The sequence below is a fragment of the Phaenicophaeus curvirostris genome, chromosome 1 (genome assembly GCF_032191515.1).
Source record: "Phaenicophaeus curvirostris isolate KB17595 chromosome 1, BPBGC_Pcur_1.0, whole genome shotgun sequence".
In the NCBI taxonomy this organism is placed as follows: Eukaryota; Metazoa; Chordata; class Aves; order Cuculiformes; family Cuculidae; genus Phaenicophaeus; species Phaenicophaeus curvirostris.
In genome coordinates, this window is record NC_091392.1 from 112,029,889 (window position 1) to 112,042,278 (window position 12,390).

Sequence of the window (12,390 nt, forward strand, 5' to 3'; positions counted from 1 at the left end):
CCATGTGAAGCTTTGAGACTCTGGGATTAATAGCAAATTGATTTTTGCTACTTTACCTTAGCTCTCCCTAGTGTTTGCAGCTTCAGTGTGCTTGCTGCCTAATGACCAGTGTAGTTTGGCAGTCAGATGTCAAACATCAGACGAGAAAGGAAAAATTGTTTGGAAATTATTTTTAAAGAGATTGCATATTTTTAAAGAGTCCTATTAGGAAGATAAAGAAAGATAAAGCTAAAAAACAAAACCAGATGTCTGGGATAAGGATCCAAATGATGAAGAAGGTAACAATGCTTAAGGAGGTAGGACCAAAGCTTTGAAAGATTCTCTGTTGTTACCTCCCATTTGTAGAAGAACAGCTGGAGGATACACGTGTGGCTAAATTTACTACAGAATTCCATTGAGAATCACCTATATTCTATGCAGGTAATTGACATTGGTATGTAAAAGGACAAATCCTTTCTAAAAGACCATGCACTTTGTAAACATAAGACAAGCATAAGAAAGATTAGGAAAGTCATCATGAGGTTTCATTTATTAGTGTTTTTTAATTATTTTTCTTGTTGCTATTATATATGAGAACAAGCCCCAGTTGCCTAGGGGCTCAGCTTTTTTTGGCAGCTAATCACCATTGTGGCTGAAATGGGTCCCAAAGAAAATAGTTGAATGATGATTTATGAGTAGGTTCACCAGCCAACTCAGAAATATCATTCCACAACTAAAGGTGAAAGCACAAAAGAGATTTTCTTTAATCAGAGCATTAAGATAGACATCATCGGTGGAATAGGAACAGGTGTGCCAAGCAAGCTAAAGGGCCAGTTTATGCAGAGTATTGAAGTCAGAGCAGAGATAAGGGAATGAAGTAGGCAGATGTTACCCTTGGCAAAGCACTGACACAAGAACTCACAGGGAGATTTACTGGGCCAGTCGTCAGGGAAAAAAAAGAATGAAATTTAAAATTTTAATTATCTGTTTTATTATCTTAATAGTATAAAAATTTACTGCATTACTAATAGATGGATATCATAGCTCTGTTTGTGTCATAAGACGTCTCTTTTTACTAATCAGAAGTGGACTGGCATCCTCTTTGTTACTTTTATAAGGTGCTTAATATTTTTCCCACTGGAAATGAGCTGCTTTGAATATACAATGTTCCCTGTGATCGGAATTTTACAAAAGCTGGTCAAAAGTGTATTTAACAGCAAGTACTGCCTTCAGAATTGAGGAATAGTCCAGTTCCTGTGCAAATTACATAATTTCATGTGACAGGCAATTTATGTTTGTGAGTAAGATACTGATATTGTTAGACTTGGCTGTGGAAAACACCCTTACTTAGGTAATCATTTGAGTATAACATTAAGTATAGTTCACAGTCTCCTTACCTTCAAGTGGGCACTTAAGCAATTGCCTGAATCCCTTAGTTTTTCATCTGTTGGAAATACTGTCACTGCATATCTGCAGAGGTCTCTGTTGTATTCTTAGCCTTGTCATACACTCCTCGCAGAATTGTTTCTGTTGCCTGTACTTCCATGGCTTCTCCAGCAGCCATGGAGCACAGGCGTACAGACACAGAATTCAGAGTCAGGCTCTCAGCCTTTGGGTCAAAGACTCTGTTTTCTTGGCACAGTCCTTATGAGTGTCTGGTACAGCAGGCACTTCTGCAGAAGTGACAACCTGCAGCAGGTCAAGAATTTTTACGAATCATTCCTTTTAGACTTAAACTTGTGACTGCTGATGAGCTCAAATGGAAAAGCCTGGACTGTTACTAGGAACATTAACCCATTTTTTAAATTTATCCCATTCTAAATGAAACAATAATGTTTTCTTTACTAGATAGATAGGAGATTTCTCTCTCTCCAGTTCCCTTAGCACCTCCACTCCATTAACAGGGATACCGCTCAGTAACAATAAGGTTTCCCTTTTCTCCTGCTCTGTTCAGGAAGCTCCTGTTCCTGTTTTCACATTTTTCAAGGACAAAAAAATAGAGCAAAATAAACTCTTCTCTCTGGCCTTATGCGTAGTAAAAAAGATGTGCCAGCATGCTTAGACCAGGAAGACTTAAGCAGTAAAATGCTGCAAGCAGAGTAGCTGCTTAGGCCAGCAAGAGACCTCCTTGACCAGGTAGCAGGTTTTAACCAGTTTTCTAGAAGGGATAAACCATGCTATCTGGAAGACAATCTTACTGGCTTCCCCACCTCCATGCTGAGAGCGCTGCTAATGTGCCAGTGCCAGCTGAGGAAGGGAGGGGGTGTATTTTTCTCAGGCTCCTGATTCACATCGCTTTGTCAGCAAAACTTTCAAATGAGCCTGTGCTGGATAGTCACACCCAGGGAAAACCACTGACCTTGGTGAAGCCTTGCAAATATAGCTGAGAGCAGTGTCTGGCTCCAGATACGTAGCCCGTCCCCATGCTTTTGTGCCTCCCATTCTTCAGCGCTCACTCAGTGCTGTATGTGGTAGCACTGCGTGATGCCAGCCATCCCTATGATTGATGAATGGGTGGAGGCTCTCAGCACTCAGGAAGGCGTCTGAAGTAGGCATAGAATGCAATATTGTCCCAGGGAGAGACAAAAGGAAAAGACGAGGCTTCTACTGAGCAGCAGTGGAAAGCAGGCCGGGTAGTCAGCGGGAAGGGGGGAGACTGTTCCACTGGGAGAGAAGGTTGGCAAAAGTTAACTTCTTAATTCATTTCGAACAGGAGCTAGAGGCTTTAGATGGTCATATGGGAATAGTTCAGTTGGAGTCTGATTTGCTATTGGCTTTGTCTCTGATTGTAATTACGCCACACATCATTTACAACAGAACTTGCAGAAAAGCTGTTTTCTGTCATGCTGTTATTTGCTATTTACAGTCCATCTCAGAAAATTGCCTCATGCTACCATATTGTTATTTGCTTCTATTTTAGCTGAATACAAAACCAAATCGGCATGTGAAAACCAGGAACTGAAACTCCACTGTCAGGAGTCCAAGTTCCTTATCATCTACTCTGCCACCTATGGCAGATGGGCACACATGGAGAAAAACATCTGCTCGACAGAAGTGGAGCGCATTCCCCCTTTTGGTATGTTTTTACTCTGTTGATAGACCTTCTCCAAGCAGGTGCACGGGGAAACGAACAGGGGGAAAACTTCACGTGCAAGAGCAGTGGCATTTTGTAAGTGCCAGTGTTTGAAATTGCTCATTGCTCTCTACAGCTACCTGAAAGGAGGTTGTAGAGAGGAGGGAGCTGGCCTCTTCTTCCGAGTGACAGGGGACAGAACAAGAGGGAATGGCCTCAAGCTCTGCCAGGGGAGGTTCAGGCTGGACATTAGGAAAAAATATTTCACAGAAAGGGTCATTGGGCACTGGCAGAGGCTGCCCAGGGAGGTGGTTGATTCACCTTCCCTGGAGGTGTTTAAAGGATGGGTGGGTGGGGTGCTGAGGGGCATGGTTTAGTGATTGATAGGAATGGTTGGACTCGATGATCTGGTGGGTCTTTTCCAACCTGGTGATTCTATGATTATATGATTCTATGAAATACAAGAAAGATTATTTCTGAAACTCAAACAAATTGCCCAGTATGAGGAAGAATCATAAAGTAAGAAATGCAGCAAAGCAATAAACTTACTTATGGTTAATCAGTCCTTAGTATGATTAACATCAAAAAGTCCAGTTCTGTTGGCTGTCTTGAACTTGGGTGATGTGCACTAAGTATCAGGTGTTTGTTTGTCTCTCTTCTTGCTCCAACTTCTGACAATGATTAGGCAACCCAAGTGTCACCATACCTTGTCTTAATGTAAGCTTCTTCTTTGATCTCTGTTTCTGCCAGCTCTTCCTTGCCTTAAATGCCCACTGTAAGGGTAGAATCAATAGGTCAGGGTCCATTGCTTTAGATGCTGTCGTATGACCAGAATGTGGCAATATACTAGAAAATGAAACGTGCCTGGGATTTCTCCCTGGCACATAGTCCAGCAGGCAGGAACATCTTATGTATGTTGTACTAAACTCCTGTCATCCAAAGCAAGATGACTGCGCGCAAACTGCCTTGAGGCTGCTCCCTGGCCTGTGCTAGCTCCTGAACTATGATGGGGAGTTGTTGACAGCATGCTGTTGGCCTCAGGCCAGACAATTGCAGGGACCATACTTATCAGAGTGGAGTACTGTCTTGCAGCGCCAGACACACGCCCTCTCACTGCTGATTTAGTAGTACAGGTGCATCCCTATATATACATATATATATAAATAAATGTCACTATATTACAAATTAATAAATAAACACTGCATTAATGTTGCTGTAATACTAACATTACCTTGGTCAGACTGTGGACACTTTCAGACAGACTGTTCACTTTTAATAGGTAAAAGAACCAAAAACATCGCAAGTGATTGTATGGTCTACCTCAATAACCAGTCATTGATTTCACTGTATAGTCTCAGCTGGTATATGATTAATGGCTTGTGACTTTTTATCACTAAATATCTAAATATATAGTAATGTGCAGTTGTGAGGATCCTTGGTGCTTGTATGAGTAAAATGTCTTGTGGTTGACACTGAAGGTAAGAAGGTAAATTTTCGTGCCGTGGAGGCAGCTAGCACAAGATATGTGCACTGTTCACATCTCTTAATACCACACAGGGGAGGACTTACATGACTGATGCCAACCCTTTGCAAAGGCTGAGTCTTACACCTAAGAAACATGCAGGTTTCTGACAGTCCCGTACATCATACTTATTTCTTGCACTTCTTTCACCTCTGGAAATCACTCGCCTCTGATGTCAGCACTAAGAGTTCACAGATCACAATGCTGCAAACTGTTCTTACTGAACAAAGTTTCCCAGTATAAATAAAGAATTTGCAACAGCAACGAACTCTGCTGAGGCCCTTTGCATACTAACACCTCTTTAGCAACACTGACTCTTGCTGATTTTGTGTTCTATAAAGCAACCTAAAACTGTGATAATAGGAGAGCGCATAAAAACCAAGAGAAACACAACATAGATCTATAGAAGGCAGATCCTCGTACAGATTTCTTGGTACTCTATAAGTACCTGAAAGGAGGTTGTAGAGAGGAGGGTGCTGGCCTCTTCTCCCAAGTGACGAGGGACAGGACAAGAGGGAATGGCCTCAAGCTCTGCCAGGGGAGATTTAGGCTGGACATTAGGAAAAAATTCTTCACAGAAAGGGTCATTGGGCACTGGCAGAGGCTGCCCAGGGAGGTGGTTGAATCACCTTCCCTGGAGGTGTTTAAGGCACGGGTGGACGAGGTGCTAAGGGGCATGGTTTAGTGTTTGATAGGAATGGTTGGACTTGATGATCCTGTGGGTCTCTTCCAACCTTGTTATTCTGTGATTCTATGATACTGGTAAGTGCTTAGCCTCCTCCTGCCTGGTGCCAGTAACCCTCTCTAGTGAGTATAGTTTTCAAAAGCACCTACGTGTCTTGGGAGTACACATTCAGTTGTCGCAAAAGAATTGGTGCTTAGGAGCCAAATCCAATTGTAGATTCTAATGACATATATAAGAAGTCTTTGTTGAGCTCAAGAGTTTTGCATCTGTCTATACTGGATATAGCCCTGCTAGGAGTGCTGTGTCTTGAATTAATTAGACAGGAACTTCTCTAGATCTTGGTGACCTTCATGTTATACATAATATAGTTGATAAGCAATTAATGACAAACAACAGCTTTGGACTGAGACAGATGTATGCTGAATTACTGTTTTTTTTTATAACTGATCTGTCAAATCAGGTGACAGATTTTCAGAGATTTGCTTCAAAGGGAGCACAGGAAAACCTAACAGTTCCTTGGCATAAAGGCACTTCTTCATGTAGGAAATAAAATATATAAATCCACCTCTGATATTGGTAATATCTGTGGCCTGGGAACACTTGTAGGATTCTGAGCCTCAGCTCAACATGTAGCATGACTGCCTCCCATTGGAACCAGTATTCTCAGCCAGTTTAAAAATGTAACTTAAGTGGCATTTTCAGTATAGAGGAGGAAGAAGACCAGTGGCATCATGGTGTCATCCCTGCTAGATAAAGTCTTTACAGGAGAGTTGTTGTCTGGTCTGAATAAGTCTTGCTTACACTAAGCAGTGGAACAATTTTAGCACAAGAAAATGCCAACCAAAAAGCCCACACAGGATGGGTTATGGGAAACCTACATTCAAGTCCCTTTTCTGATTCAGAGAAGGAGAAGATTTGAATCTGCATAATGGCTTGAACTACAAGAAACTCTTTACCCTGTACCCTGGTTGATAGGACAGCACTACTTCGGTCCCAAGAGTTATACATAATTACACGCTTAACTTGCACTCTTCATTTCCAAATGTCTCTTGTTTGTTTTGTGTTTTTTTTTAAATGACCAGAAACAAAAGCTGCGCTTAGAACAACTCATCTTATTCAGTGCAGTGTGGGGGAAGGGGAGGATTTGTCAAAGATTGAAATTTCCATATAAGACCACTACAAAACATTTTTCCTGCTTTTTATCACTTTCACCACTAAACTGAAATACGATATTTTTACATGTCTCTGATCCCGCTCTCTGACTTGTCATCTGGGCCATTCATTCCAATGAGTGGTCACCACTACCCACTTTAAAGATGAGTGCATAAAATTTGTCTCCAGACATTTAAGGATATTTTGCCTTCAGGAAAAGTTTATTCTGCAAAGTAAGGTCCTACCATAAGTAGTAGGGTTCATTGAAGCATTGGGAGTTACTTCTGTTATAAGATCCTTGGATCTTTGCAGGAAAATAAAATAAAAACCAGGCAGTGTCCTGAGTTTACAGAAGACTGTACTGAATTTACAGAAGCTTAACTTTCCTGTGTTACTGAGATGATCAAAAAGGTCACAAGAAAACTAAAATGTTTTTGGGTGCAGTTTTGTAGCAGATGGTTCTGCTTGGAGGAATCTGTTGTGTCCCCCAGCAAAGCAGGAAACTGTAGCCATTGATTCCTGTGAGTTGTTGCCTTCTCTGACATACTACCTTTTGTATATCTGTGCTAACATGTGCATGAGGAAAGAGAAGATTTATTGGCCAGAAGAAGTTAAAAAGTTGTGCCTGAACAGGTTGCCATAGAGAGTACAAGGAAGATGCAGATCAACTAACACTTTTCAAATCATAAATTACTCTTGTTAATACATGAAAGTACTTGAAAGAAGGCTTAGTAGTAGGATGCCTCTAGCTGCAACTTGCAGATTGGAACACTAAAGTGTCCTTCCCAGGAATTTCACCTGGATGTCCATTGGTTGATCAGATGTGCACTTCCTCGAGCACTAATGACCAGCAGAGCCCTGAACTGCATATCTTCATTGCTGGAAGGTAGGGTCCTTTCCAGCACAGCCCTCTCTTTTACCTGTTCCCACTTTGGGAGGTTGAGAGAGGAGGTGGAGAATTCAGGCGCTGTCGTCACAGCTCACACCATGGCATATCCTGGGGCTGGGCTTCATCCCATCTTCCCAGTGAAATAGCATTCCGCTAAGAAGAAGGGGCGTTAGCAAGGCCAGAGAGGTTTCCAAAATCCAGCCCAGCAAGGTGTCATGATTTTGTTATATAACAGTATTTTGTGAGTCTATGATTCCTTTTTTTTTCTTTATTTTTTTTTGTGTGAGCATTTTTGTTTGGACAACTCAAAGGGCCTGCCTCTTGAATTAACTAACAGTGATTGAAAAGCTTTTGGTTTCTTTCTCTTACTAGGAGTTGTATACTGTTCCTAGTGTGAGCCAGTCCCTTGCATAAGTCTCTTGAGAGCAGGTAAAAAAAGGAGTAAAGGTACAAATGGCTATAGGCTGATATGGAAGTGTTTACATGGTGAAGTTATTAGGTTCATTCTAGCTATAGACTTCTAGGTGCCATGAAACACCAACCAGAAGTGTGGCCAAAGTTTAGGAAATGCTGGATGTTGAAGCATAGACACTTGAAGGAGCACATAGTCAATTAACAGAAACACTGAGCCCAGTCCTCTGCTGCAGGAAGAAGCAAGAGCTTGCTGCTCAGAGCTGCTACAGAGGAGGTGACTAAGTCCTTTGTGGACTGCAAGTATCCCTTCTGTATGCCCTTCCATTTCTGAGCATCATCTCTTTAGCATATATTTGCTCGCTGACTATGGAGCTGATTCAGACACCAGCCCGTGGGCTGTCATGCAAGTGACAGGCTCCTGAATGGAAGAAACCTGAGTCTGCAGAGCAGTTATTCTATTTACACAGCATAGGACCTCTTACAGGGACACTGTGAAAGAGCGCAGAGGGATGGTGTGAGCAGAGTAGATGCAGAGGCACTGTTCTGTAGCAGGACCAGCACTCAGGGTCATGGGGTAGGTTCACATCTCCCTTTTCATCTTCTGCCGCTAGTGCCTTGCTGCTTCGTGTGTGGGAGACAGTCAAATGAATCTTACGGGTGCAAAAGTAAGGATAAAATTTTTCAGTTTTGCTTCTACCATGAAAATCCTTGTCAGTTCTCTCCATGTGAAGATATCAGATATGAAAAGTTACCTGTCCGTGTCAGCTTGAACAAACTGGGAAGCTTAGTAAATGTTTTGGGCCCCAGAAGATGCCAGTAGGAGCCATTGTATCTGCTGGCCCAAACAAATCTTGTCAAGATGAAGCTCCCGAAAAAGAAAAGGTGCTCAAAGCAGTGGCAGGATGAGAAACAGTTGTATGAACTTCTATGGCACTGGCAGAGGCTGCCCAGGGAGGTGGTTGAGTCACCTTCCCTGGAGGTGTTTAAGGCACAGGTGGACGAGGTGCTAAGGGGCATGGTTTAGTGTTTGATAGGAATGGTTGGACTTGATGATCCGGTGGGTCTCTTCCAACCTGGTGATTCTATGATTCTATGAAGGGAATGAAAAAGCACCCACCATTTTTAGAATCCAGTCAACTTCCTGCTGAAACGACGGGGAAGGTCACATTTTGCTGAGCAGCTGTTTGAAGTTGCTTGAAGCACACTGAGTCGCGTGTCACTCCATCTGTTAGCGTTTTCTTTACTAGCGATTTCGGGATTTTCTTGGGAATAGTTTTTTTCTAGCTTAGTTTTTGACCTATTTGGAAAAGTACACTTTGCACTCAAGTCTAAAATAAGCTGAGGAACTCCTGACTGTGGTCGTGCAGACCCAAATGGTTCAAAACAAAGCAATGAGCATCTGGTTCCTGTTGCCATCAATGAGTGTGGAGCTTCACTTATCTCTTGCCCTTGGTGTTTGTGCTGGCAGATGGATCCCCCACTCTGTGCATGTGCACGTGCAAGAAGGAGAGAAAGACGAAGTGGATTTTTTTTGTGCAAAATGCTTACGGACTGAATTCTGACTCGGAGCCGCTTGTAGACAAAACCAGGCAATGGACTGATGTCCTGCAGGCTACAAGGGCCTCACAACAGGCGCTGCAATGAGAGGGAGAGGGTGCAGCTTTTCAGAAAGCTTTGGTGCTGTATTCATTTCTAAGGAGTGGCCTGTGCTGGCATTAAGTAGTATTTTTAGCACGTCATAATGACTTTACCGACAATACTTGGACCTGGAATATGAAGTGCTAGCAACACTTTTCGTAAGTGCTGCTGATGATTTTGTGTGGTTTTCCTAGAATGAGTGGTTCAAATGGCCCTTTTCTGATGCATAGACAAGACTCTGTGTGTCATGCTCTTGCATAAATTACCATGTTATTATGGTAACTTTCTTTAGGAGTCTGCAGCCTTAGCTTGCTCTGAACTCCATAGTTTCCCCTTGTCAGTTCTTATCCCTAGAGCTGATATTTGGGCTCCACAAAGCACAAGCCATCCCAATTTGGTAGTGTGAAATCTTTGCTTTCAATTGATTTTAAAAGTAATCTCCTTATTCTTTTGCGGGTAGGCACAGCTTAGCATAAAGCACTGTAAGGCAGCAGTTTGGGATCAAAACAAGGAGCAGCTGCGCTCCAGTACTGGAGTGACAAATTGTGGAAGGGTTTCTTTTTCGGGTGCCCTGGTCCTTCATCAGCACATTACTTTTTATGTCATATGGATCTACATTTGAGACACATCCCATGCCCGCCGTGTCTTGAGGCCCTCCCTGTGCATAGTGATGTGGGAGAAAATGGCAACTGGTAACACTGGGAGAGGGTGTGACAGGACGCTATTGCCGGAGCTTGGCACAAGATGCTCAGGCCAGCTCTGGCTGCTCCATCACCTGCAGGTTTTATGTGGCAGGGTGGAAAGAAAGGGAGGGAAAGCTCCTCTTGCCTGAATTGAGAGAAGCTTTAAGAAACCAGAAGACAAATTGCTTCTCATTAAAGCCTGCATGATTTATGGCATGTCATTTGCATGCCAAAACTTTCCTAAACAAAGCTAATTAGGGAACTGAAAGAGCCTTTCCTCCAAAAACAAGGCTTTCTACTCTAAGTGTTAAATAGCTGCAGTCAGATTTGATAGTTTATGACTGCGTTTAAGAATCTCTTACTGACACCCGTATCTCCATGCCATCCATATAAGTGTCTGTTTCAAAAGATCCACCAACAGTCTCGGTGTGTAGCAGGCAACTTTGAGAGAAAGGCGTGAAGAATCGAGTGTTTTCCCAGCCACACATCACTGTCTTTTCTGCTACTGCTGATGGGTGCCGCCAGCCTTCTAGCATGCCAGGAAGGTGCCTCTCAAGGGGCAGTTTATTTTAAACATATGGTTTCAGCAGCCCCATAGACATTTGTGTAGCTCAAACATTACTTAGCTATTCAGAATGAAGACACATTGCATATTTGTGTTCATCTCCTGATTTGTGATTTCTTTGGAACTGTTCAGTGGATGCCTTTATTCAAAATGCAGCACTGAATGAATCGTATGCTCATTCAGACACTGCAGTAAGGTGCTCGATCATAAGAAGGATGAGTTGTCCCTTGTGTAAGCTCTGTGTCACTGCAGCTGGATTGCTGTTAGACCCCAACTAAGTCTGGTTGAAATAAGCTGGAGCATTCCTTCAGCACATACTGATTCCTCTTACTTCAGTGTAGGTACAATTCTGCAACGTCTGCTTGTGGGAGGTTGTACAGATAGAAGATGTAGATGTTGGAAAAAGTGACCTTTGGTACCAAGTACACAGAATTCCTCCAAGCTGAAATCATGGCTCAGCTGGCATCGTAGTTACGGGGAGGGCTGATGAGGACATGGAGAGGACGCATATAAACTAGAGAGAAAAAATTTGAACAATTTTTGATTGAATCACTAAAGGCCAAACTCTTGTTAAACCACAGAAAGCTGTTAAATAGGAGGTTTTTATTATAGGTCTTCACAGTTAACGTCTGTGCTATCCTGCAGAAGCAGGCCAGCCTTGGTTTGCATTTACTCACCTGTGATACCAGGCAAACCTTGGGAAGTTCTCCAAAAAACTGGCCTGCCAACAGCCCGCAGGCATATGACGACTGGCTCTTCAGGTAGAGGAGCCAAATCCAACATGACTATAGCTGATAAGCAGTTATTAACTCCCACAGAAACATGAGCAAACATCTACCAAAGGCAAAATGAAACATGCATTCACTATATCACTGAATTTGTAGAAAACCATCAGTGCAACAGCTTCCTGTTCCTTAAGACACTGTGAATAGCTCAAAGGGCAGGAAATTTTGTAGAAAATTCAGTTTCAGATTGCTGTTTTGCCTGCAACCCATTCGTTTATGAATCATCTGATAATTCCTCCTGATATTCTTCAGTTGTTTTCATACTTGCCAAAAATAAGCTACTTAGCTGCATGAAATGTCCACCCATACTAATCCTTACACATCTAAAATTGCCAAGGTGGAAGACTAAAACAGCTGCCCAGTGTTTTAGGTCAGCATTCCCTGCTTGCTCAGCAGCATCCCAGGACACACAGACATTTAGATTTTAGGTCTCTGAAAAGACAAAAGAACCGCTTTCCCAAAAATCCATGTTAAAAGGTAACCTGTAATTCCTTTGCCAAAGAAATCAGCCCAGTATCCCCCAATGGCTGTGCACAATTATGTGATTTATTTAGTGCTGATGTCAGGGGATTAACTCTAAAAATCATAAATCTGCCCCATTTTCACATATTAAGGGTGAATCTTCTTCGTCAAGAACTCCAATCTCAAACACCCCCTTTCTTTCCAAGCAAGACTGATTCAGGAAACCTTTGGAGTCTCACTGCAAGCACTGTTTCTCCTTCCTCTAAAGGGGCACAAATGAGCTTCAGCAGTTGGAAGGTAACAAGATGTTGTCCTTGTCTTGGGTTTTATTATAGGAAGAAGGGCTGGTTTAATGCCCAAATATGTTTCCAGACTTCTAGAATGTCTCTACCTCGGAAGACTAGAGTAAGAAACACCTGTCATCCACACAAAGTCACAAAATACATGTGGTGGTGCTGACTGGAAACAGACAGCTGCAGAAATGTGTTATATACTCCAGACATGTCCTTTCTGCATACTTTCTGTTTAGAAACCAAAACTGAG

The 12,390-nt window shown here is 42.5% G+C and overlaps 1 protein-coding gene across 1 annotated transcript in view; it reads left to right on the forward strand.

The window, feature by feature from the left end:
* The window catches only part of EVA1C (eva-1 homolog C), a 40,140-nt gene that overhangs the window by 19,238 nt on the left and 8,512 nt on the right, over positions 1-12,390 (forward strand). Inside the window, exon 4 of the mRNA XM_069871253.1 lies at positions 2,900-3,055. Coding sequence (XP_069727354.1) covers positions 2,900-3,055 — 156 coding nt within the window. The remainder of the gene's footprint in view (positions 1-2,899; positions 3,056-12,390) is intronic.